Source organism: Ambystoma mexicanum, chromosome 8 (assembly GCF_040938575.1).
Source record: "Ambystoma mexicanum isolate Mex_15411 chromosome 8, UKY_AmexF1_1, whole genome shotgun sequence".
Lineage (NCBI taxonomy): Eukaryota > Metazoa > Chordata > Amphibia > Caudata > Ambystomatidae > Ambystoma > Ambystoma mexicanum.
Genome location: NC_090929.1, coordinates 72,153,336 through 72,179,275, shown reverse-complemented (window position 1 = coordinate 72,179,275; position 25,940 = coordinate 72,153,336). Strand labels below are relative to the sequence as shown.

The 25,940-nt window shown below is 50.7% G+C and overlaps 1 protein-coding gene across 1 annotated transcript in view; it reads left to right on the top strand.

The window, feature by feature from the left end:
- Nucleotides 1–25,940, top strand: part of SETX (senataxin) — a 1,477,926-nt gene that overhangs the window by 769,814 nt on the left and 682,172 nt on the right. Inside the window, exons 11-12 of the mRNA XM_069609306.1 lie at nt 19,240–19,395; nt 22,504–22,739. Of these exons, the coding sequence (XP_069465407.1) occupies nt 19,240–19,395; nt 22,504–22,739 (392 nt within the window). The remainder of the gene's footprint in view (nt 1–19,239; nt 19,396–22,503; nt 22,740–25,940) is intronic.

The window sequence follows — 25,940 nt, the reverse complement described above, 5'->3', positions numbered from 1 at the left end:
CCACCAACGGAGGAACCGCTCCCGACGGGGGACCCAGAGCCAGGCCCCTCTGGGAGCCCTCCTCCTAAGAGAAGGATACATCCTCCACCTCCTTTTCAACCATCGCGCCCTGCTCAGCCCTCCTCCCCGTCCACGACCCGTGGGGATGATACGGGGACAGACAAGGCCGCGACGGGTACAGACGACGAGGTTTACGACGAGGATCTTCTGTCGTCACCTCCTCCCCGGGCTTCCCCGCCCTACGAGATTGGATCGTTTCATGCCATGATCGCCAGGGCATCCGAGCTTTTCCAGCTCTGCCCGGAAGAAAAGGAAGGTTTCATTTATCAACGGCGCGAGGCCAAGAGGAAGACGGTCCTCGCTGTACCTCTACTGGGCGATATCTGGGATGAGGGTCTCGCCCTCCTCAAGAACCCATCCACAACGCCTGCGAGAAGGGATCGGTACGAGAAGAAGTACCGGGTCCCGGACGCGGCCCCCTTGTGCCTTTGGGCACAGCCGACCCCGGACTCGGTCGTCTCCGCGGCGGCCAGGAAGAAAGCGGGGGGGCTTCGGCCTCTACGTCAACCCCCCCCCCCCCCGGATGGTGAGGGAAAGCAATTGGACACGATGGGACGCAGAGTCATTTCATCGGCAGCGACGACGATTAAGGCTGCCAACGCCTTGGCTATCGTAGCCCGCTACGACAGGGAGTTGTGGTACAAAATCGCCCCCCTGCTGGACTTCCTACCGGACGACAAGAGGGCCGAGGCCCTAGAGATCTTGCAGGAAGGAGAAGTGGCGTCGGACCACGCCATTAAGATAGCGACGAACATCGCTGACACTGGGTTTTGCCAGTTGGGCAACGGCGTGTGCCTTAGACGGCGTGGATGGCTCAAGGCAACGGACTTCCGGCAGGACGTGCAGACCAGAGTTTTGGACATGCCGTTCGACGGGAACAACCTGTTTGGGAAAACAATGGACGATTCCCTACAAGCCATCAAGATGGACATGGAGACGGCCCGGGCTCTTGGTGTTCTCCAGCGACGACGGCTGCCCTTTCGGAGCACCGGAGGCAAGCAGGGTGCCTCCAAAGGTTCTGGCGGCGGATATTCCACCTATCGTCAAGCGGCCCGTTGGTCGTCACAGGAAGCCTACAGGGGACGAGGCAAGTCGGGCGGACCCCGCCGACGTCGCCAGGGAGGACAAGGCGGCAAAGCCTTGTCGAAGCAGGACTGAACCGGCCGTGGGGTCGGGCCCCCACCGAAGCATCCCGGTGGGAGGCCGGCTGGCGAACTTCCATCTCCACCGACCGTTGGGTGCTGGACGCCCTGGCCCAGGGTCACGCGCTCGAGTTTCTAAAGAAAGGCGCCATCGAGCTCGTCCCAAAGAGGCTTCGGGGCTCCGGAGTTTACACAAGATACTTCCTTGTGAAGAAGAAGGCAGGAGGATGGCGTCCCATCCTGGACCTACGACGACTGAACAAATTCATCAAGGCTCAGAAGTTCCAGATGGTCACTCTCCAGCACGTCCTGGGTCAGCTGGAGGAGGGCGATTTCCTGTCGTCGTTGGATTTGGAGGATGCTTACTTCCATATCCCCATCCTAAAGGGACACCGAAAGTTTCTCCGATTCGTGGTCCAAGGGCGTCGCTACCAGTTCAGAGCCCTTCCCTTCGGATTGAGGTCGGCCCCCAGGGTGTTCACCAAGTGCCTCGCACCGGTGGCAGCGCCTGTGCCTGGAGGGGATCCACGTCTACCCCTACCTGGACGACTGGCTCATCCATGCAAAGACAAGGGAACTCGCCGCAGAGCACACGGCGGGGACCGTCCAACTACTCACGGACCTGGGGTTCTCCATAAACTACGCCAAGTCCCACCTGGTGCCCCCGCAAGACGCACTGTTTCTGGGAGCGAAACGCGACACAGTGGCGCTTCTGGCCTCTCCGTCGGAGGAAAGGACGAGGGCCATCTTGTGCAAGGTGCAGCGGATGCTGGTTGCCGACGCGGCCAGGGTGGGGTCCACCAAATCCCTCCTCGGAATGATGTCTTCTTACATTTAACTCATCCGCCTGTACAGGCTTCGGATGCGCCCGTTACAGGAGTTCCTGGACGCTCGCTGGATCCAGACGACGGGCAGCTTCGAGGACAGGATCACACTCGACGAGGACTTCCGACGAGCGATCCGGTGGTGGGGCACCCGCGCGCATCTGACGGCGGGCCTGGACTTCCAGACCCCGGGCCACCAGAAGACAGTGAACACGGATGCCTCCCTGGAAGGGAGGGGAGCGCACACCGAGAATCTGCACGCGAGAGGCCTTTGGCTTCCGACGGAGAAGTCCCTCCATATCAACGTCCTGGAGCTCCAGGCAGTGTTTTGGGCCCTCAGGTCCTTTCTTCCGTCCCTCAAGGGCAAGGTGGTGAGGATCTTCACCGACAACACCACCACCATGTTCTACATCAGGAAGCAGGGCGGTACCAGATCCCCAGCCCTGTCCAAGGAGGCGCAGGATCTGTGGCATTGGGCCGTCGCCCAAGGGATGTTTCTGGTGCCGTTTCATCTGGCAGGAATAAAAACACCATCGCCGACTTGCTCAGCAGAGAGCTGCGCTCGTGCCACGAGTGGGAACTACGACAGGATCTAGTGGACCGCCTCTTCCGACGGTGGGGCACACCCCAGATCGATCTGTTCGCGACGGCGACGAACTCCAAGTGCCGGAGGTTCGCCAGCAGGTTTCCCCAGCCGAGGAGGATGGGCGACGCTTTCTCGTTCCCCTGGGAGGGCCTGTTTCTATACGCTTTCCCTCCATTGCCGTTGCTGATTCGGCTCATCAACCAGCTCAAGAGGTCACAGTGCAGGATGATCCTCGTCACACCTGCGTGGCCGAGGCAGATATGGTTTCCGGACCTTCTGGACTTGTCAGCGTCCCCGTCAATCAAGCTGCCAGTGGACGCGGATCTTCTCTCCAGGGAAGGAGGCGCCATCCTCCATCACGACCCGAAGTCGCTGAACTTGCAGGCCTGGCTCCTGCAGTGTTAGAGTCTGGAGGTTACGACATACCGGCCGACTGCAGACAGGTTCTTGCAAAGGCCAGGGCGTCCTCAACTCTTAAATGCTATGGACACAAATGGAAGAGGTTCTCTGTCTGGTGCCACGCACAGAACATTAACCCTCTACGGATTACGGCTCCTCAAGTACTGCCGTACCTACTGACGCTGGCCAAGGCTGAACTGGCGCAAGCTTCCATCAAGATTCATCTTGCTGCGATCTCCCGGTACACCAGAACCACGGGACGGACGTCTTTGTGGTCTCATCGTCTGGTGAAAGAATTCATGAAGGGACTGTTCAGATCGTTCCCGCTGGTGAAGGCTCCGGCCCCGGCGTGGGAGCTCAACATGGTGCTGACCAAGCTCATGGGACTTCCGTTCGAGCCTCTGCACTCAGCTCCGTTGAAGTTCTTGTCGTGGAAAACTGTGTTTCTTGTGCCCATCACCTCCGCACGACGGGTGGGAGAGATCCAGGCACTTTCCTGCAAGCCCCCGTACTTGACTTTTCACGACACAAGGGTAGTGCTCAGGACGCACCCCTCCTTCATGCCCAAGGTGCCGTCGGACTTCCACCTCAACAAACCCTTGGTGTTGCCTTTTTTCTTCCCGTTGCCTTCATCGCTGGCTGAAAGGACTTTGCACTCGCTGGACGTGGCTAGAGCGCTGAAGTTCTACGTGGACCGCACAGTGTTTTCGGAAGACGTCACAACTTTTTGTGAACTTTGGACCTGTCAGTCAGGGGAAGGCTCTCTCAAAGGCTTCCATTTCCAGGTGGCTCTCCGGCTGTACTGTCATCGGTTGGCAAACCGACCGCTGACCGGCCGTCCGAGAGCCCATTCCACCAGAGCGATCGCAGCTACCACGGCGTTCCTATCTGGTGTGCCCCTGCTGGACATCTGCAGGGCTGCTACGTGGAGGTCGACGCACACCTTCACGAAATTCTACTGCGTCGAGCGGGATTCCAGGGAGGAGTCCAGGGTCGGCCAAGCAGTGCTGCGCAACCTGTTCGCCTAAGGTGAGCCTGGTGAGAAGGTTAGAGATGCTTAATGTTGAGTTGTTGTATTGTTTAATGTTGAGCCTGTTGCCACCTCCTGTGGTTGTGCATGTGTGTACTGCTATGTATTCTTTTACTCATGAGCATGTGAATCCATGCCAGACCCCATGCTGGAGAAGGAACAAGTTACTTACCTGTAACTGTTGTTCTCTAGCATGGGTCTGGCATGGATTCACATGCGAACCCTCCCGCCTACCCCTCTGTGGCTCTTCACATGGTCATACTGCCACTTCACGTGCTACCAAATCTGAAGATGGCTGCCAGAGGCAGGGCTTAGGGAGATGGCAGTCATTGGCTGTGGTCAGTATGACGCAGAGATCAGTGATTGGTTACTACTACGAAAGACAGATCAGAAACGAAACTGATACTGATTTTTCTTTACCGAGGATTCCCAGCTTGACGACGGGGAATATTCATGAGCATGTGAATCCATGCTAGACCCATGCTGGAGAACAACAGTTACAGGTAAGTAACTTGTTCCTTCTCATTGGAATAGCTTCAGCAATTTAAATTGGTTTCCTGAAGAAGTTGGAGTGTCTAGGGGACCAACAATGTCAATCCCACCTTCTATAAAGGAACTCTCACAACTGAGTGAGGCACTTAAGGTGCTGGTAGGGAAAATGTTAATTTCTGTGCTAATTTCAACCTTGGAGACCCCAGCTCTTTTGCTGGACTTAGGACTGTCCTTTTTCTCAATCTCATGTGTTTATCCCTGATTTGGATTTTGTTTTCAACGTTTTTGGAGTCCGACAAACTCCACAGGCATCTGCTTTTTGTATAGTGACACACACATAGTGCAGTGTCACTGGGAAATCCTTTGGATTTCTCATAAGTTTTAAATACCTTTTCTTGGGTGAAATTCTGTTCCCAAGAATAGTAAAGTGAAATTGATCTTTCTTACCTTACTACTTTGTAGGTCCAGCACACACCATCTTATGTGGAGTGCTGGGGAGAGGGGGGGTTACCCAGTAGCCCCTTATTCTACTTCCTCATGTAAAATGTGTTACCCTCACTGCTTTCAATAGCTGGTGGCAGTGCTTTAATGTTTACTACCATTATGATTTTCTACCGCAGGCTGAATCCTCAGCTGCAGTACAGCACCCATGGGTGTCCATTTTGTCAAAATAGCACCCATCTTCTTTTTTCGCCCTTTTCTGTTTGTGAGGTCTGTTTGGGAGAAGTCTAATTTCTGTGCTAATTCCCGTCAACCTTGGAGACCTCCAAATCTTTTGCTGGACTTAATTTTTATCCTGGAGTAAGTGAGACCTTTTTCTCACTCTTGTATTTTTTTCTGATTTGGATTCTGTATTCTCTTTGATTTTGGAGTTTGTCAAACTCATGGGCATCTACTTTTTGTATGGCGCTGCACAGCATGTTCAATGCAGTGTCACAGAGAATTCTCCAGCATGGGGTCTGGCATGGATTCACATGTTCATGAATATTCCCTGTCATCAGGCTGGGAATCCTCAGTAAAGAAAAAATCAGTTTCAGTTTCTGAACTGTCTTTGTCCTAATAACCAATCACTGGTGTCTGGGTCATACTGCCCCCAGCCAATGACTGCCCTCTACCTAAGCCTCTCCCCTGGCAGCCATCTTCAGATTTTTACCGCACGTTCAAGTGTTGGGAGTCCTCAGGATATAGCTCTCGAGCTTTTACTGCGTATTGTGTTTTTTCAAAGAGGTTGCTCTATTTGTTCATTTAATGGAGCCTCAAGCTCCACCGATTCATCATCCGATTAATGGGGACCCGTTTTCGGAAGCTTCTACGCCCCTCAAGGCTGATTTTTCGTCGAACTTCACTTCTTGGAGGACTCCAGAAGATTCTTGTGGCCTACCCCGTGTGGACATGGCTGAAGATAAGGGAGACTCTACACCTCTGTTCAGGATCTGCCCAGGATGTGGACTACAGAACATTTTCCCAGAGGACGGGCATGCCTGGTGCCTTTACTGCCTACACTCAGACGAATCGCACGCGGAGGAGGCCTGTGCGTTCTGCAAGGATATGTCCTCCCGCACCATGAAGGACCGTCGCAAGCAGATTGCTAAGTGGCTGGAGACTAAGAACCCGGTGGCAGGTGCGCCCCGGCCACATACTTCTCCCAAGAAGAAATCTGAGCGGTCTTCTAAGACCTTTGAGGGCGCTCCGGCGACCCGGGCCCAACAGAAGGCAAAGCACTGCGAGTCGGCAGGCACCGGGAGCACCGTTGGTACGGGGTCCATGGCAGCCAGGCTGGGCGCAGCATCGCCGACGCAGTCAACCATGAGCCAACGCTCCGGCTCAGCGAAGAAAAGGAAGTCTGAGCACCCAGGTAAGCTTCTGGACAAGGCCCAATCGACTACGACGGAGAAAGCCAAGGGAGAGCGAGGTGCCTGACCCTCCGCCCACAGTGAAAGCCTCAGACGCGCCCATGGTCGTGAAGGCCCAGGTTCACCAGGCGAAAGTCTATTGAGGGAATGGTGGCGTCCCTAGCGAAGGCCGTGGATGCGGGTTCCAAGGAGACATCCACCAAAACGAGAGTTTCCCTGCCCACCCGGAGGGAATCGTCCTTTGTGCCCATTGAGAAGACTCCCGTGAAGACGATGCCAATCATCTCCCCGAGACCGTCGCCCCTGGCCGAGAAGAAGGGAGAGGGGCTGTGGTCCAGCTGGACTCGGATCTCTTCCGAGGAGGAGCTATCCTTGAAATCCTGCAAGAAGGTGAGGTGGCATCGAACCATGCCATCACAGTGGCCATGGACATCACCGACCCTGGGTTCCACCAGATGGGCAACAGCGTTTGCCATTGTCAGCGTGGTTGGCTCAGGACCACCAACTTCCATCAGGACGTCCAAACGAGGGTAATGGAAATGCCCTTCCACAGGTACAACTTGTTCGGCAAGACGGTGGACGAGTCGCTGCAGGCCATCAAGGCAAACACCGAGACAGCCTATGCCTTGGGTACAATTCAGCAGCAACGGCAACCCTTTCGGGCTTCCGGAGGCAAGTCACAGGGTGCCTCCAAAGGATTTGAGGGCAGCTTTTCTTCGTACCGTCAAACGGACCGTTCTTCATCCCAGGAAGCCTACAGGGGCCGCAGCAAGTCCACAGGAAATTGTCGACAAGGGGCCCAAGGTGGTACGGCCTCTGCGAAACAATTGACCCATTCTAGATCACCGCCTCCGTCTCAACAAATACATCAAGTCCCATAAGTTCCGGATGGTCACCCTTCAGCATGTGCTGGAACAGCTGGAGGAAGGAGATTTCCTGTCGTTGCTGGACTTGGAGGATGCTTATTTCCACATCACCATCCACAAGGGGCATAGAAAGTTTCTGCGCTTAGTGGTCCAAGGACAGCATTATCAATTCAAGGCCCTTCCCTTTTGTTTTAAGTTGGCTCCAAGGGTCTTCAAGTGCCTGGCTGCGCAGCTGCGCCTGCAGGGGGTCCACGTCTACCCCTATCTGGACGATTGGCTCATCTGAGCGAAGTCAAGGGAACTCGCCGTCTAACACAGAGCGAAGACCGTCTGCCTTCTCATGGAACTGGGGTTCTCACTAAACTATGCAAAGTCCTGCTTGGTGCCATCGCAGGACGCGCAGATTCTGGGGTCCAGGCTCAACAGTGTTGCGCCTGGCTGCGCTGTCGGAGGGCAGGATAAAGGCCATCATGGGCAAGGTAAAACGGCGGCTGTCGACCATGTAAGTTGCCAGAGTGAGATCCATCATGTCCATGCTCTGGCATGATGTCGTCGTGCATCTACCTCGTTCGGCTGTGCAGGCTTCGAATGCGGCCGCTGCAGTAGTTCGACACACGTTGGTTACAAGTGTCGGTTAGCTTTGAGGACAAGATTGCCCTCAACGAGACATTCCGTCAAGTAATTCGGTAGTGGGGCGTCAGCGCCCATTTAGTGGCGGGCACAGACTTTCAGACCCCAGCACATCAGGAGACGTTGACGACGGACGCCTCCATGGAGGGATGGGGCACGATCACTGGAGATCTCCACACAAGAGGCCTTTGGCTACCGGAGGATAAGTCATTGCACATCAACATTCTGGAACTCCGGGCTGTGTTTTGGGCCCTCAGATATCATTCCTCCCGTCCCTCAAGGGCAAGGTGGTGCGGGCCTTCACCGACAACACCACCACAATGTTCTACATTCCGAAGTAGGGGAGCATCAGATCCCCGGCCCTCTCAAAGGAAGCGCAGGATCTGTGGCACTAGGCCGTCGCCTAGGGGATGTTCCTGGTACCCTTTCATCTGGCAGGAGTGAAGAACACTGTCGCCGACTCACTCAGCAGGGAGCTGCGCTACTGCCACGAGTGGGAGCTGCGGCAGGATCAAGTGGATCTACTATTTCGACAATGGGGCAATCCCCAGTTCGACCTTTTTGCGACGGTGAGGAACTCTAAGTGTCGGAGGTTCGCCACCAGGTTTATGCGTTCTCCTTCTCCTGGGACGGCCTGTTCCTCTGTGAGTTTCTCCCGTTGCATCTACGATTTATCGGTCAACTCAGACGGTCCCGGTGCAGGATGATCCTCGAAGCACTGGCGTGGCCGAGGCAGATATGGTTCCCGGACCTTCTGGACATGTCAGCGTCCCCTCCAGTCAAGCTTCCGGCAGACGCAGATCTTCTCGCCAGGGAAGGAGGCGCAATTGTGCATCACGACCCAGGGTCGCTGAATGTGCAGGCCTGGCTCCTGCAGCACTAGAGTTCGGAGGGTACGAGATCCCGGCGGACTGCAAGGAGGTACTTGCCAAGACCAGGGCTTCTTCGACTCAAGTGCTATGAACATAAATGAAGAGGTTCACCGTCTGGTGCAGTGCACAGAAGATAAACCCTCTATGGATTACGGCCCCTCAAGTGCTAGTCCTCCATCAAAATTCATCTGGTGGCTATCTCCGGCTATACCAGAGCTCCGAGGCGGTCTTCGCTGTGGTCTCATCGCCTAGTTAAGGAGTTCATGAAAGGACTTTTCCACTCGTTCCCACTGGTGAAGGCTCCAGCCCTGGTGTGGGAGCTCAATGTGGTGCTGACTAGGCTCATGGGTCTGGCGTTCGAGCCTCTGCATTCGGCACCTCTGAAATTCCGGTCGTGGAAGACAGCGTTTCTTGTGGCCATCACCTCCGCACGAGTGGGAGAAATCCAGGCCTTCTCCTGTAAGCCTCCGTACATGACATTCCACGAATCGAGGGTCGTGCTGAGGACGCACCCCTCCTTCATGCCCAAGGTGCCGTCTGACTTCCATCTCAATGAGCCCTTGGTGTCGCCGGCTCAGAGGACTTTGCACTCGATGGATGTGGCTAGAGCGCTGAAGTTCTACGTGGATCGCACAGTGTTTACGGAAGACATCACAGCTGTTTGTGAACTTTGGCCCTGTGAACCAAGGGAAGGCTCTCTCCAAGGCTTCCATTTCCAGGTGGCTCTCCGTTTGCATCACCCATTATCACCAGTTGGCTAACCAACAGCCTGGCCGTCCGAGAGCCCATTCATCCAGAGCTATCGCTGCAACTACGGCGTTCCTGTCTGGTGTGCCCCTGCTGGACATCTGCAGGGCTGCTACGTGGAGGTCGACGCACACCTTCACGAAATTCTACTGTGTTGACTAGGAGTCCAGAATCGGGCAAGCAGTGCTGCGCAACCTGTTCGCTTGAAGGTGAGCCTGGTGAGGAGGTAAGAGATGCTTAATATTGAGATGTTGAAATGCTTAATGTTGAGCCTTGCCACCTCCCGTGGTTGTGCATGTGTATACTGCTATGTATTCTTTATTCATGAGCATGTGAATCCATGCCAGACCCCATGCTGGAAAAGAAACAAGTTACTTCACTGTAACTGTTTTTCTCCAGCATGGGTCTGGCATGGATTCACATGCAAACCCTCCCGCCTACCCCTCTGCGGCTCTTCTCTTGGTCCTACTGCCACTTTACGTGCTACCAAATCTGAATATGGCTGCCAGGGGAGGGGCTTAGAGGACAGTCATTGGCTGGGGGCAGTACGACCCAGAGACCAGTGATTGGTTATTAGGAGAAAGACAGTTCAGAAACTGAAAGATTTTTTTCTTTACCGAGGATCCCCAGCCTGACGACAGGGAATATTCATGAGCATGTGAATCCATGCTGGAGAACAATAGTTACAGGTAAGTAACTTGGTCCATCCTTTAGATTTTTCTTAAGGTTTAAATACCTTCTCTTAAGGTTTAAATACCTTTTCTTGGGTGAACTACTGTTCCCAAGAGTAGTAAAGTGAAATTGACTGTACTTTTCTCTGTAGATCCAGCACACCATCTTATGTAGAGTGCTGGGGGGTTACTTAGTAGCCCCTCTTTCTACTTACACATGTAAAAAATGTTATGTTACCTTCAGAACTTTAAATGGCTGGTGGCAGTGGTTTGTTTCCTACCATTGTGCTTTTCTACCGCAGGCTGACCCCTCAGCTGCTGTAGAGCACCCATGGGTGACCATTGTGTCAAAATGGCCCTGGTTGTCTTTTTTCGCCATTTCTTGTTAGTGAAGTATTTCTTGGGTTTTACTTTGCGCGCCAAACCAGGTTTAACCCTTTTGTTCGTTTTGCCTTTGGCGGGCTTCAGTACTGAAAACTTCCTCTGGCTCCAGTGTGTTTTGCAGGGCAGGAAACAAGGGAGGTGCCCGAAACTCCCGCTCCTTAGTCTCCTTGGTAATCTGAATGCACCCAGTGCTGATTGGCGGGCTGACTGGCTGTCCTTGCTGGACAGCCACCCTGCTGTATGAGTGATGGCCAGGTTGTCCATGAATGGGAGAAACGTGCATAAAAGGCGAGGCTTCTTGAACAGAAGACAGTTGACGAAACATCCGACGAAGGAATCTGGAAGAGAGGTTTGCTGCAGCCTCCTGACGGTTGAACTGCCGGGTGAAGCCCTGCTGCTGTGCTGAAACTGCTGAGACTTCTTCCCTTGGGTTGGTGGGACCAACTAACCCAAAGACTATCTTTGCTGGAAGACTTTCCCTAACTAGCTGTACTTTGCTACTGGAACCGAGTGCCAGGGGTCGAGACATCTATAGTCAAGTGCATCATCTTTAAGCTGGATCGAAGCTCCAGGAAGATCCTCGGCCCTCCCGAAGCAGGACGACCCAAGCTCGAGTCGCCTCACCCGAGTGCTGGACTCTGAGTGCTGGAATCCCATCACGTGTCCAAGATCTGCAGTGGTGCTATATGCCGGTAGCTGAAAGCGCAAAGTGCCTCTGAACAGAAAAGAGCCCGTAGCTGTTGCCGACCTTCGAACTGCAGTGCAGGAGTCCTCCAGACGTCCTGCCTCTTGTCCCCACAACTGAGGCCCAGGAACCCGGGATCTGCAACCAGAACAGAAGCCAGCTCGATCCTCTTCAAACCTAAGATACTGTGCTAAGGGGTACTTACCTCTTTTGTCTGTAGCTTGCATTATCTCACTTGAGACTTGCAGTAGCTGATTTTTACGGAGTTGATCTCAGCTCTACCTTTCACAAGCCTAACGGCTCATGGCCTAACAGTGATTTTCTACAAACTCTCTAACTTTGTGCAAGACTTTTGTGCTATCTAAGAAGTGCCTCAGCTCCATAGACCTTGCTCAAATTGACTTTGGCTGTCCTGGCTCCCTGCAGACCCTTCTGTCCCATTGACATTGATTCTGACTTTCCCTCATACGTAGCAACTTGTTTGAAACTGTTATTGCTGGAAAAGATTTTATCTAGACTTCATTGAGAGATTTAAAAGTGCTCACATGCTCTCAGAACCAGTTTAACCTTTTTCCTTCCCTTAACCTTTCCTTTGCACAACCTCAGCATTTTACCAAGAGCAATAAGTGATATTTAAATGCCAATACTGTCCTAGTAATTGAAGTCACCTCAGGGTGTGGGAAGTGTGTATGAAGAATCTCTAAACATTATCTACTTGCTTATCATGACCCTGAGAACCTTTTTAAAGAATGCTTATTTAAAACTGACCGTTAAATAATGTGTAAGTGTTATTTGGCTACTTATATATGTGGATTTCGATGCTACAGCTCACATATACCCCCTCTTAAGAAGTCTGGCTGCTCAGTCACTCTACCAACTTGTTTAATACAAACCTATACCAATAGGTGGGGGTACCTAATACCAAGAGGACAAGACTGGTGTAGTCTCCTACAGGGTTACTGCATACAATCTTGCCTAAAATGGTGTAACAAGTACAGTGGCCATGGCCAAAGGGTATGGCTAGTGAGCCCAAAGGAACCTATTGTTGAAACATGTACAGTGGCCAAGGCTGTGGTAACTGGAAATGGCTGGTAGGCCCAAAAGAAACTATAGTATAACAAAATCCTGTGGAAAAAAATGTTCAGAGAGAGTTAAGGTGGTCAGATTTAACGTGAAAGAAACCTAGCAACAAAACCTTTTGAAATGTAGTGAAAAACCCTTTGAGAGGTGTCGTGGTCATACGCTGCACAACAGGGTCGCAAAGTTAAGGTCGGCTTGCTTCAAATGAGTACTGAATTTCAAGGTTTTTTTTTTCATGTTAAATCTGATCACAACTCTCTTAACAAAGGCTTTTTCACTGAATATATATTTCTGATGTTTGTTAATCTGCTTAGAATCGCATGCTGTGCATAGGTCCGACATCCAGTGGTCACTGCGGAGTATTGCATTTTGTTTTTCGTAGTCGAAAAGGGGACGTCGACAAGGCGTGTCTGTAACACTATCCCTATAGTGACGTGTGTTGTACCCACAATCCCTCACGCGTTGAGGTCCCTCAGATTGTTTTTTTCCGCCCAGATACTGGTCGCCTTTACGCGGAGCTCCTCGAGAGACATTGCAGATTTCATCTCCTCGACCTTTGGTCGTTTTCCTATATTAATATAGAACATATCGATCCTCCCCTCGACGCTGTTGTGAAGCTTCTCCGCCGAGCAAGATCTTCGACGGAGGGGACGAGCGGAGGAGATCCTTCGGCGTTGCCGAACACGTGGCCTGGCCTCGCAGGCCAAATACAGTAGGGAGAGTGGGGGTCGTGGGACATCTCTAATTCTTTTCTGAGAATGCCTTTCCTTTTCCCCTTCCTTTCCCTTGGGGTGGTTATCACGTTTTATTGCCTCAGCTATGGAGAGGACACCCTTTAGGTTTTGCCTGCTTTGCAAGGGCAAGTTTACTTGGAAGGACAAGCATTCACGGTGTAACCGCTGCTTGCCCCTCGATCACAAGGAGGAAGGTTGCACGGCTTGTCGTCTTCTTAAGCCGAAGACTCTAAAAGACCGTAGGGTCAAAAGGTGGGCGGCCTACGCTATGTCGAAGGCCGACGCTCCACCCACCGTCGCTACCTCCGACAGTGACGAGGAACGTGATACCACGACCTCCGCTACGGAAGTCGTAAACCCCCCTAGAGAGCGCACACGCGCTTCGTCGTCTGTCCCCGGCCCCGACGGGCTCGGCTCACGCCCTGCTTATGGGGATGAACACCCCGGCGACACTGACGCACACAAGACCACACATAAGCACACAACCCATGGCTCTTCTTTGCCAAAGGCAAAGAGAGCATCAGCGCCCAAGGAGACGCAGGTTTCACCGGCGGCCTCCTCGGACCGTTCGGGTTCGAAGCCCCTCTCGCAACCACAGCCGTGACCAGCGACTGGGCTTTCGGCAAATAAGGGCGCCGCCCCCAAATCATCGGCCGGAGCGCATCAGCAGAAAGCGCATGCCGCCGTAGAGCGCTCGACACCCATAACGTCGAAACCACAGCTCCCCGCTGACAAACGAGTCGCTGAGAGCTTGGCGAGGATCGTGGTAGCCGACGCCCACAAGCGTACGCCGAAAGACACGTAGAGCGCTACGCAAAGGTCGAAAGACACACCTGAAGGCTTTTCGGAAGGCGACGGGACACTTTCCTCGACGTTATGGGAGAGGTCGAGCCGTGTTCAGCTACAAGACACCAATTTTCCCCCGCTAGACCGCTCAGGGGTACCCCATGAAACCATGGAAAGGCTCCATCTCTGCATGGAAAGGATGGAGAGGTTTATGAATGCCCAAAACCCTCCCACTCCAAAGAGAATAAGAGAAGGGCCTTTGGAGGACCCCAGGGCCAAAATTCCAAGATTAGTCAATCCCCACCAGGACACAGCCTCAGACTTCCACAGTGTGTATGACCTCACTGGGGAAGAACATTATTTTGAGGAAGAGGATGATTTTATGGACGAGGAAGACGGACGGAACCAGGAGGAAGGTCTGGAGGACAGCCCAGACTCGGTAGGAGAAGGCTTCGGAGAAAATCCAGAAGAAGGACCTTCTCACCCCTGGCAATCACCATCAATATATTCCGATACTGATGTCCTGAACCTAAATCCTCCTGACATTTCACTGGTTAGAAACACGTCTCCCATTGACGATCAACCCACATTTAATGCCCTGTTGCGCAGAGCAGCAGCACACTTCGAACTAGACACTGGGGAGCTCTCTCCTGAATTAGACTTTGTAGAAAGGGTAATTAAGGAGAAACCCCCGGTCAGTCAGACAATTCCCTTCCTCGCTTCGGTGAGGAGAAGAATCATCCCTTCGCTGTCCACACCCGCACTAATCAGAGGGGTCAATCCTAGAATTGAAAAACTTTTCACTCCTTCACCCTCAGACCCGCTGTACATCAGGGGACATTCCATTCCGGATTCCCTGGTAGTAACCAACACAAGAAAGAGGGCAGGGGTACCACTTTCCACCAGTGAGGCACCACCTGACAAGGAGGGCAAGCGGTTATATGCCCTTGCTAAAAGAATTACATCCTCGGCCGCCTTTTCGGCAAGAATTGCCAACAACAATTCTTTGCTCGCTAGCTATGCGGACGCGCAGTGGGCCAAACTGCGCAAAGACGCCGAAGAAGCGCTGGAACCCTTACGTACACGCCTGCTTTCAACTATTGGCGAAGGAACCCAGGTCAACCAGAGTATTGTGAAGAGCTCTCTGGATGCGGCAGAAACTGCGGGACGTTCCCTAGTTCAGGGAATAGTCCTAAAACGACACGTATGGCTGCGCAACTCAGGGTTCAAACCGGAGACACAGGCGTCTTTAATAAATAAACCTGTTGAAGACTCAAACCTCTTCGGGAAAGCGGTGGATGAGGCTCTGGAGATGGCTAAAAAAGAGTTTGATACAATCAAAACTCTTGACCAAATCTCTAAGCCCGCTACCAGGCGCGGATATGGCAATAAACGCTTTTTTCGTGGCCAACGCCAACAACAAAACCAGCAGCAACAGTACCCTACCACCAATTTCCAGACCAGTAGTGGCCAGTACAGTCAAAGAGGACAGCGTCGGGGCAAAGGAAGAGGGCGAGGGTCCACCCCCAGAGGTTCCCAAGCCCCTAACAACACCAAGTGACGCGAAGATTCGCGTCCCCTCCCATGCAACACCGGTCGGGGGCCGGATAACATCCTTTCTTCCAGCATGGGAGGGTATAACGTCAGACCGCTGGGTACTTTCCACCGTAGCCCACGGATACTGCATCGAATTCAACAGTTCCCCAACATACAAACCCCCGAGGGGACGACGCATGTCACCGGAACATCTTGCCATCCTTCTACAAGAAGTACAGCAACTGCTGGAAAAGGGAGCCATAGAGGTCGTGCCTCTATCTCAGGTAACGGAAGGTATTTATTCAGTGTACTTCCTTGTACCCAAAAAGGATCTAACCATGCGCCCTGTATTAGATCTGCGCCCAGCGAACAAGTTTATCAAACCCCAAAAGTTTCGTATGGTGACCCTACAGGAAGTGATCCCACTGCTATCACAGGGAGATTACATGACAACATTGGACATGAAAGATGCATACTTTCATATTTTAATGTTGCCAGCGCACAGAAAATACCTCCGGTTCATGATAGAGGGCAAACACTACCAGTTCAGAGTGCTACCCTTCGGCATAGCATCAGCACCGAGGGTATTCACGAAGGTACTGGCAGTGGCAGCGGCCCACCTGCGCAGGTTGTCCATCCCAGTTTACCCTTACCTCGACGACTGGCTCATAACAGGGGATTCTTACAAAACATGCTTCTCCAATACCCAAAACACTGTAGACCTTTTGTTCCAGTTGGGCTTCTCCATCAACGAAAAGAAGTCCAGCCTAGACCCCAGCCAAATCAAACAATTCCTAGGGGCTCTAATTCAAACAAAGGACGGCCTCGTCTTCCCCTCCAAAGAGAGGGTTCAAAACATGTTGTTTCAGATCCCTCAATATGTGTCCGGTCGAGAGGTGACGGTACGCAAAGCAATGCGCTTGCTAGGCATGATGGCGTCGTGTATTTATTTGGTACCTCACGCGCGCCTGCGCATGCGCCCAATGCAAGAGTGGCTCAACAGCCAGTGGTGTCAGGCCAGCGGACTATGGGACGATCTAGTGGTGGTCTCGCAGGCCTTAGTTCTCTCGCTACGGTGGTGGACAAAAGAAAACCTAGAAAAAGGGAAACCCTTTGCCACACCCGCGGCGGAAGCCACTCTAACCACAGACGCATCCCTCACAGGATGGGGGGCTCACCTATCCCATCAGACTGCTCATGGAGAGTGGACTCCGAGCGTAGCATCCAAACACATCAATCTTATGGAGCTACTAGCGGTATTCAAGGCGCTAAAAGCCATCCAGGAACACCTACAAGGCAGGACAGTGATGGTCCTTACAGACAGCACCACAGCCATGTATTACATCAACAAGCAGGGGGGAACCCACTCTCCAGGACTGTCCAAACTGGCCCAAAACATATGGAAGTGGGCTCTCAAACAGAATATGTTCCTTCTGTCACAACATGTACCAGGGGAACTCAATCTGCTGGCAGACAAACTCAGCAGAGATTTCCCCCTGCCCGAAGAGTACGAATGGCGACTGCACGAAGACATCGTCTTCGACGTCTTCACGCAATGGGGATTCCCAGAAATAGACCTGTTCGCAACCCTGGAGAACTCGCAATGCCAAAGTTGCGCCACCAGGTACCCCCAAAACCAATCCAAGGGGAACGGTCTGTCGATTCAATGGTCAGGGAAATTTGTTTACGCTTTTCCCCCGACTCCCCTTCTCAACAAGGTGGTGCACAAGATGCACCAGGAACAAGTAACCATGATACTGGTGGCCCCAATGTGGGCCCGACAGCCATGGTTCGCTCACTTGATGGAGATGTCTCTATCTCCCCCAGTGAAACTCCCCTGCCCGTACAACATGCTGTCACAAGACAGGGGCAGGACTCTGCATCCATGCCCCCAGAACATGAACTTAGCAGCCTGGCTCCTGAGATCGTAGAATTTGGACATCTACAGCTCCCGCAGAGATGCATGGACATCCTCAGGGAAGCCAGAAAACCTAACACTCGCCACTGCTATTCTAGCAAATGGAAGAGATTTGTCATCTGGTGCAGAGGAAAGAGCATCAACCCAATTGACTGCTCTCCCACACATATTGTTCTATACCTGACCCACTTGGATTCAGGTCTAGTGTTCAATTCCATTAAAGTCCACCTAGCGGCACTTTCTGCATACACCACTTCCCAACTCAAAGTGTCGTGGTGGAAGATCCCTGTTATAAAGGCCTTCATGGAGGGAGTAAAGAGAATACACCCCCCGATAGCTGACCCAGCTCCCGGATGGGACCTTAACGTGGTACTTACAAAACTCATGGGATCACCTTTTGAACCCATGCACAAAGCAACTCTTAAACACCTCACTATTAAGACTGCTTTTCTAATAGCTATCACCTCCATCAGGAGAGTAAGTGAACTACAGGCTCTTTCTATTCTAGACCCCTTTGTTACAGTTTACAAAGATAAAGTGGTTCTACGCACTCACCCAAGGTTTGCTCCAAAATTCATCTCAAAATTCCATGTAAACCAGTCTATAGAACTACCAGCGTTCTTTCAAAATCCTTCCAACTTGGGAGAAAGGACTCTGCACACACTAGATGTGCGCAGAGCGGTCATGTTCTACATGGAAAGAACCAGACCACTGAGGAAGACTAATCAGTTCTTCGTCTCGGTGGCAGCAGGAAGAGAAGGGGATGCAGTTTCAAAGTCCACTATTTCTAGATGGATTGTCCAATGCATCACTCTCTGCTATACTCTTGCTAAGAGAGAACTGCCCTTTAGGCCAAGAGCACATTCTACCCGTGGCACGGGGGCGTCCATAGCATTCATTGCAAATGTTCCCCTTGAGTCCATCTGCAAAGTGGCTACCTGGAGTTCTGTGCACACCTTTACAAAACACTACTGTCTAGATGCACACTCTAGATCTGACTCCCAGGTGGGACAGGCAGTATTAAGACATCTTTTCTTTACTGTTCCTTCTCATAACCCACCGCCAACTCCGGGTACTGCTCGCTAGTCTATGCACAGCATGTGATTCTAAGCAGATTAACAAACATCAGAAGACAATGCATTACTTACCGTAAAAGCATTTCTGATGGTTGTATCTGCTTAGATTCACATGCGCCCACCCTTCCTCCCCGCTCGGATGGAAGGAACATAGACATCTTTCTATATTTCTCTCTCTTTTCTGTACTCACTCACGTCTAGAAGGCTCCCTCAGGGCAGAAAAATACAAACAGAGGGACCTCGACGCGTGGGGGATTGTGGGTACAACACACGTCACTATAGGGATAGTGTTACAGACACGCCTTGTCGACGTCCCCTTTTCGACTACGAAAAACAAAATGCAATACTCCGCAGTGACCACTGGATGTCGGACCTATTCACAGCATGTGAATCTAAGCAGATACAACCATCAGAAATGCTTTTACGGTAAGTAATGCATTGTCATATATTGCGATATATTGTGTGGGGGTTCCTTTATTGGATGCTGTAGTGTTCTACTGTACAGTTAAGCACACTGCTCCCCTACTGAGTGTTGCATTAACTGCTCTGTCATGTTTGCTACTAGATAGACTTGAAGGTAACCATCTCGTTTAGTTTTGAGTAGGTCCTTCTCACACCCTGAACACAGGGTTTGGAAGAACCCTCCCAATGTTGTGAACAACTGGGTCATGTTCAGCTATTTCCCTTCCTTAGTGTGCTCTTTAGTTTGTAACCTAGATATTCACTTTTCCGACAATTGCACTCCGTGAGATGGGAAAGTTGTCATCTTAAAGATCGGTTTACATCCGTTTACCTCTGAAAGTTGTACAAAACAGCCAGACTGTATCATGCTAGTATTTAATGTTATGTATATTTCATATTTCAACAGTGTGGATAAGGGATGCTGATCTAGCCAAGCAGTTCCACCTGAAGGAGGATGACCTTGTCTTTCTCCGTAAACCCCAGGATAGTCAATTGGGGAGTGGCGACATCCATTACATTGGCCACGTTGCACGCTTTACCCGCTCCCAGCTAAATGAGACGAGTGAGTACAGATGAAGTGTGTTAAAACAGTAATCTAAAGTTTTTCTCTTGAATCCATTAAAATCGGCATTCTGTACCAAGTATTACTTTGCTGCATCCCTGTGTAGTATTGTTGAGGGATTATTCAGAGAGTAATTGCGGCATACATGCTACATAGTTATAGCTCAACTTTATACACTGTGCAAAGTAGATTTGCACATTCTGTTCTTGCAGAGGATTTGTGGTATGCCTTTCCACAGTAGCAGTTGATTGTGTACCATTGGTAACAAATATTGTGACACATAGGGCATTACTGTGGGCGTTTACTGGGCCGCCCCATCCTCGCTCCCTACCCTAACCCCCTACCCTCTGTCGTGCTCCACGACCATGTTCGAGGGTGAAAGGGCTATGTTTTACCCGCTTCTACCCAACTCCCTTCAGACCCCAAGAGAGCCCCTCTCTCTCTCTCTCTCTCTCTCTCTCTCTCTCTCTCTCTCTCTTACGCTCTCTTGCGCTCTCTCTCCCCTTCCTTCTCCCTCTCTCTCCCTGCCACCCTTTCCCCTCCCGCACAGCAATTGTGGTGCAGTAAACACCTAATCCTCAAATGCTGCACAATAAGTACATGCCCCCCAGTTTCTCAATTTCTAAATTTTGTAAGCAAATTTCAAGTTGATTCATCTTTGAAGATTAATTGGCGTATGTGTAGCGTGTCATGATGATGCTTAAACAATGTAACTTGGTCTGGTTCTATCGAACCCCTGAAGCCTGACGTGTGTATAACCTTTAGATGGTGAGTGTTAACCTGATTCTGTGTCATCTGGCACTTCCTGTTGTTAGGGAGAATTCTCTGTTTAGGCTGAATTTCCCTACCTAGTGAGTCCCCCAGCAGCTTTGCTGGATTTCTGGGGTTTCTTTTTTTCTCCTGCCAAGAGTGAGACTCTTTTACCCTTCCTCTTGGACATGTTGAAGTGTGTTTTCTGGGTTAAACCTTGTGTTGAATGGGCTATGGGGTCTTTTACTCCATAGGGCCTCATGTATTTTTGTGATGTGGGTTACACAGCACCCTCTGTGCCGTGACCCAGGGGTGTCCTAGGGACTCCCCAACATAGACTCCATACCCTGGGACTGACTACTGTCTCCCAGGGCATGTACAGTCACCAAAGACTTTGCTAGTCTTGGATCCTGAACAGAACCAGTACAAACCATCATATTGTGGACGTACTGGCTGGGGCAATTCGATTGCCCCAGGGTCTGTTAGTCGAGGGGGCACGTCTCCGTCCCCCCTGATCGAGTTTTGGCTGGTGGCAGTGGAAACTACTTTTTATATTCGACCGCGAATATTTCCCTATGGGATTTCCCATTGTTTTAGGCTAACACATTTAATTATTTATTTACGGTAGCCTTAAACATACCGCCGGTTTATATATTTATTATTATAACTCCGGTTGGGACTTTTTGCCAAAACTTGATTCTAAAATGGCGTTGGCGTTCGCCTCTGTAACTCTGACCCAAAGTGGAGCCCTTTGTTCCACTTTTGGCGGGCTTCTCCACAGAAGCCCTCCAAAGTGGTGCCACTCTGTCTGGGGTACTTAGGAGGGGTGGAGGGGGATTTAGGCACCCTGGACTGAGTTACCTTGGTAACTCAAGTCGCACTCCGTCCTGATTGGCCCAAGTGGTGAGCCGGCCGGCTCACCACTTAGCATGTTTGAGTGACAGCTAGGCTGGGTGAATGGGGGTTTGCTGCATAAAAGCAGGGCTTTGGGGACTGGAACTTCAGAAGTCGCCACAGGACCAAGAATCCGACGAGGGAAGAGCTGAGCCGACCTGCTTCGACGACACCACCCGGTGGAGCCCTGCTGAACCGTCTCACCACTTTTCCCGACGACCGAGGAGAACTCTTAACGGAGTGGCTCCTTCCCTTGACTGGTGGGGACAACCAGTTTTCGCCTTCTTTTCGCTTCTCGAGGTATCTCGTGGCCGCCTTGCCAGTGCCAAGCACCCCGGCAACCGGAACCCCACCACTTTTACCCCAACCACGAAAGTCGGTACAACCCTTTAACCGGAGGACTCCGCGGCTGGTTTCTTCCCGGGCAGTGCAACGACCTTCTTCTTCTGCTCTTCAGCGAGAACTTCTTCTCCCCTGACCGACGTCGAGCCTTGCTGCCACTGCCTGGAACAACTGCCACCGCTGGAGGATCCTTCCCGCTTAAGGTACCGTGTTCCGCCTGGCTTCCCTTGCTACCGACTGTACGGGGTAGATTTAGCCCCCGGCTTTCGACCCTGGGAGTGCCTGGGACACCTTGGCTAAACTTTCTAAGCCACTCTAAACTCTTTCTAACTCTTTGCAAGACTTTGAATCCCTAATAACAGTGTGATCTTGGGCACATTTTCGCTCCGGCTACTCTAAGAGTGGGCCCTGCCTAGTGACCCTTGCTCACTTGTGACTTTGTGCTTCTTTGAGCCTATTGCAAGTGTTCTGGACCTTAGAGTGGTGTGTTTAACCCATTTCTGTTCTTTTTATCCCTTTCTTGAACCTACTAGAGTGTCATCTAACGTTAAGCGCTCACCTCTGTTTTAATTATGTGGTGTTAACTTAGAGTTGTCTAGATAGGAGTAAGGGTCGGAACTGCTTTCATTATAACTGTTTGAAGTGTTTTTTTTACTATACTTTGCTAGAGTGTTTTCAACTTATGTGTTCTTAAAAATAAATAACTATATACTTTTGAAACCAAGCTCTGGTCAGTGTTTGCTTGTGCTATTGTGTCTGGGTACATATTGTGTATACTTTACATACTGCCTAACTCTTCTTGAGGGAAGTCTGACTGCTCAGCCACTGCTGCCAGGTAAATCTGGGTGGTGCAGACTGCTACCAAGTGGGTTTACTGCTATACCTGTGGTCTTAAATCTTTTGCAGTGTTCCCCAAGGGAACTGCACAGGTTTCTGCCTAACACCTGTTGCTGAAAATCCTGTTTTGTTGACCACAGAGAGTGGGAAGATGTTAATATTGCTTCTAGACATGATCGTTGAGCAATCCAAGTTCTTATCACCCTCCCGCTAATACCCATCTGTAGTGTAGAATTCTTTTCAGTTTTCTGCAGTGTGGCCTAATTATTTTTCTTCACATTCTAGGAAATGGAGAGAAGCACACATCATGTCACCTTTCCATTCAAAGCAAAGGAAACTTCTCAGGTGCACGGAATCAGCTGGTGATGTGCGAGCTGATTGGAGGCTTGGTGTCCACACAGCGTCAGTTCAAAGCTCTGTTGGCGCTGCGATGGAGCCCACTTGCCAAACCCATCATCAACCCAAATCCACCAGAGTTTCTCCCGAGGACCAATGTCAACTTAGCCCTGGAAAGCAACCTAGTAAGTCCCAGTGTTAACTTCATCTGTGCTTGAAACGTGCACTACAGGGTTCTAGGTTAATGGAAACACTCAGGATTACATATTTTCAGGTTCCACAGCTGCTACTCTTACCCTTAGAACACCTAAGAGACTGCTCCTGGTAGCCTTATGATGCCCGCTAAACACTCTGCCCTAATGTTGAGAGGGTTCAGGATAAAATAAAAAGCTTTGTTGCAAAGTCGGGAGCTGAAAGACGCAAGGGAAGGAACACTGTTAACTTGCTGAATCCCTTTAAACCCTCTCCAGGCTGTGGTGCATAAGGTGGGGAGATATTTTCCCAGAGAAGGAATAGAATCTATTGATTTAGTTTTAGGATTGGACAAATATAATTTCCTTTCAGGTGATGTTGGGGCAGTTTTTCTAAGTCCTACCAGGACTTCATAAAACCATACAAGAGGCCGTACAAAATCTCCATCTCTTGGTATTGAGCTGTGTTACGGAGATTTATCATTTTTATGCTTCATCCCATCTCCTAGTGAGACCCCCAGCACTTTTTGCTGGACTTCTGGGCCTTTTTCTTCAAACCTGAATGAGTGGAGCCTTTTCCACTTATTTATTCTCGTGGGTTCTGTCTTTTGGAACTCTCTTCTTTGTATTCTACCTTTGCTATGGAGTCTGTCTGCTCCATAGCTCTTAAAGGCGTCAGTGTTTTTACTACTGCAGCAAACAGCTCCTTATGGGCCGTGTTGCTTGGGACCCTTGGGGTCCTCCTTGAAGGTTCTTTTTCTATATCCTCGAGTAACTACCGTTCATAAGGATACGTAGTATCTCTCCCAAAACTATAGTCTGAGAGATTGGCACACACCACCTTCAGTGGAGTGCCAAAAGAAATACCTAGTTATCCCCCTTCTCTCTGCTCCTGTGACTTTTTAGACTTTTTTACACCATTTTTCGTTTCAGTTCCTTCTTGGCTTTTACTCTATCCTTAAGAATAGATTTGAGTCCTTTGTGAGTTTCACCTTTGGCGGGCCTTCAGCCCTGAACCATGCCAAGGCTCAAGTGTGTCTGGGAAGGCAAGAAGTGAGGGAGGAGCCTACAACTTCACTGTCCTTTGTCTGTAGGTATGCCTGGCTGACACCAGTTCTATGTGGGTGGCTGTCTGTCCTGGAGGACAGCCAACATCCCCCAGATATTAACAGCTCTGAGTGTGTGAATGCATGGGATCCAGCATAAAAGGCGACGATTTTTGAACTACAGTTGGCCACTGGAATAAGGAATTCGAAGAAGACGAACAGACACCAGCAGCACCTTCAAGGACTGCAAAAGCACCAGTGAAGCCTTGCAGCTGTGCTGACCCCGTTTTCACATCGACGGGCAAGACCCCTCAAGGACTACTTCCTCCCTTAGGCTTGTGGGACCAACTAGCCTCAAGACCTTCATTTTGGGCCATCCCCCGAGTTGCTTTGTCTTTCCTGAGCTGGGGAATCCCAATACCCCGGACCATCAAGTGCATAGTCTTCCAGAGATCGAATCCGGCTTAAACATTTGGATGCATCAGTGTGGACCTCCAGAGGAAGGAATTCTTCACCAAAAGTCACCTCACCAGAGTTCAGGACTGAGTAATCGAATAGAATCGACTAGCGATATTAGTTTCATCTTGGCGCTAAGAAAAAGGTGTAAAAACCACAATGAGCCGCTGGAGTGACCTGAATCCATTGCTGCCAATCTCGTCTCCCGAGTGCTGCTGCAGAAGTCTGCCAGAGGTCTTCCCCTTTAGTCACCATGACCAAGGAGCAGGAATCAGGGTCTGCAACTTTGCACTTAGAAGGAAGCCAGCTACAATTTTCTCTTCGCTTTCAAGGTACTGTGGGGCTCGGGTTGTACTTACCTTGTGCCATTTTCAGTGCTTCCTGGCTTGGGAAGTGCTGTTTTTTTAAAGTAGGACTTGACATCAACTCCTTTGTGGAGGCCTTGCAGCTTGTGCACTATCGAGTAGGCTTCCATTGAGCTCCTGTGTTTCTTCAAGAACCACTGACTAGTTAACGTTTCCTTTGAAGATCTTCATCAGAACTGGAACTGTCCGTTTGACTTTGGCTGTCCTGGTTTCCTAAAGGTCCATCTTCTGATCCTATTGGCTTTGGCAATGCTAGTTCATCCATAGGTTTTAATTGTGAACACTTTTACTACTAGGAAACAAACTGCCTATATCCCTCTGGGAGAGTATATTTGTTAACAGTTGCTAAAGTGTGTTCTGCCTAACTCTGAAACCTTCCCTCCCAGTGCAATTTTGCAAAGGTGATATAGATAAGTGCTGATGCTGACCTTAATTGACGTCACTCTGTGTGCTGGATATGTAAAGCATAGAAAAAGTTTGTTTCTTATATTAATTGCTTCTATTTCACATTGCATGTTATTGTGCTGCATTTTAGATGTGCTTATGTGCCAAGTGAGTGTTTACTAGGTTACCTGTGTGAACTGATTTCATTGTACTGCTCTACTACTCCATCCTAAGATATGCCTGGCTGCTCAGCCACTGTACCAACTTGTGTAGTACAGGCCCATATTAAGATTTGGGTCCTTAATACCAAGAGATAAATCTAATGAAGTCCCACACTAGTTGGACCTTAGAAAAACATATCTGACGGGGGCAAACTGAGTTAGCAAATCTTTACACTCCTGATGTTGCTGCATGGTAAGATTAGTAGAAGGTTTTACCCCTTGTACTCTTCTGTCAGAAGGGTGTCCTCTTAGTAGATCTGGGAGAGGCTCACTCTCTTCTTGCTCAGAGGGTAAGAGCAAAGCACCTATCTCTGGTCTGGAAACAGGCCTTCAGACGGTTTGTATGAAAGACCTTCGGATCCTCCTTGGGGTTGCCCAAGTCTACCAGATGGTTGACATCTCCAGGTTTTCCCACAACTTTGACGGGTCCTGTCCATTTGTCCAGTAAGACCCTCTGCCTTACTGGAACCATGAGAACTTGTTGGTCTGGAGTAAACACCACCATGTTTTCCTTTTGGTCATGCCAATGCTTGACCAGAGCTTGACTAGCTTTCAAATTCTCAATAGCCTCTCATCATCTGTGCTATCCTCGGTCTAAGGCATAGCACATAGCCAGTAATCCTTACTGGCTAGAGGGAAGGAGCACTCTCGAGACCCCCTTTGATCAGGGCCAAAGGGCCTCTGACAGGATGACCATAACGTAACTCAAAGGGGCTAAAGCCC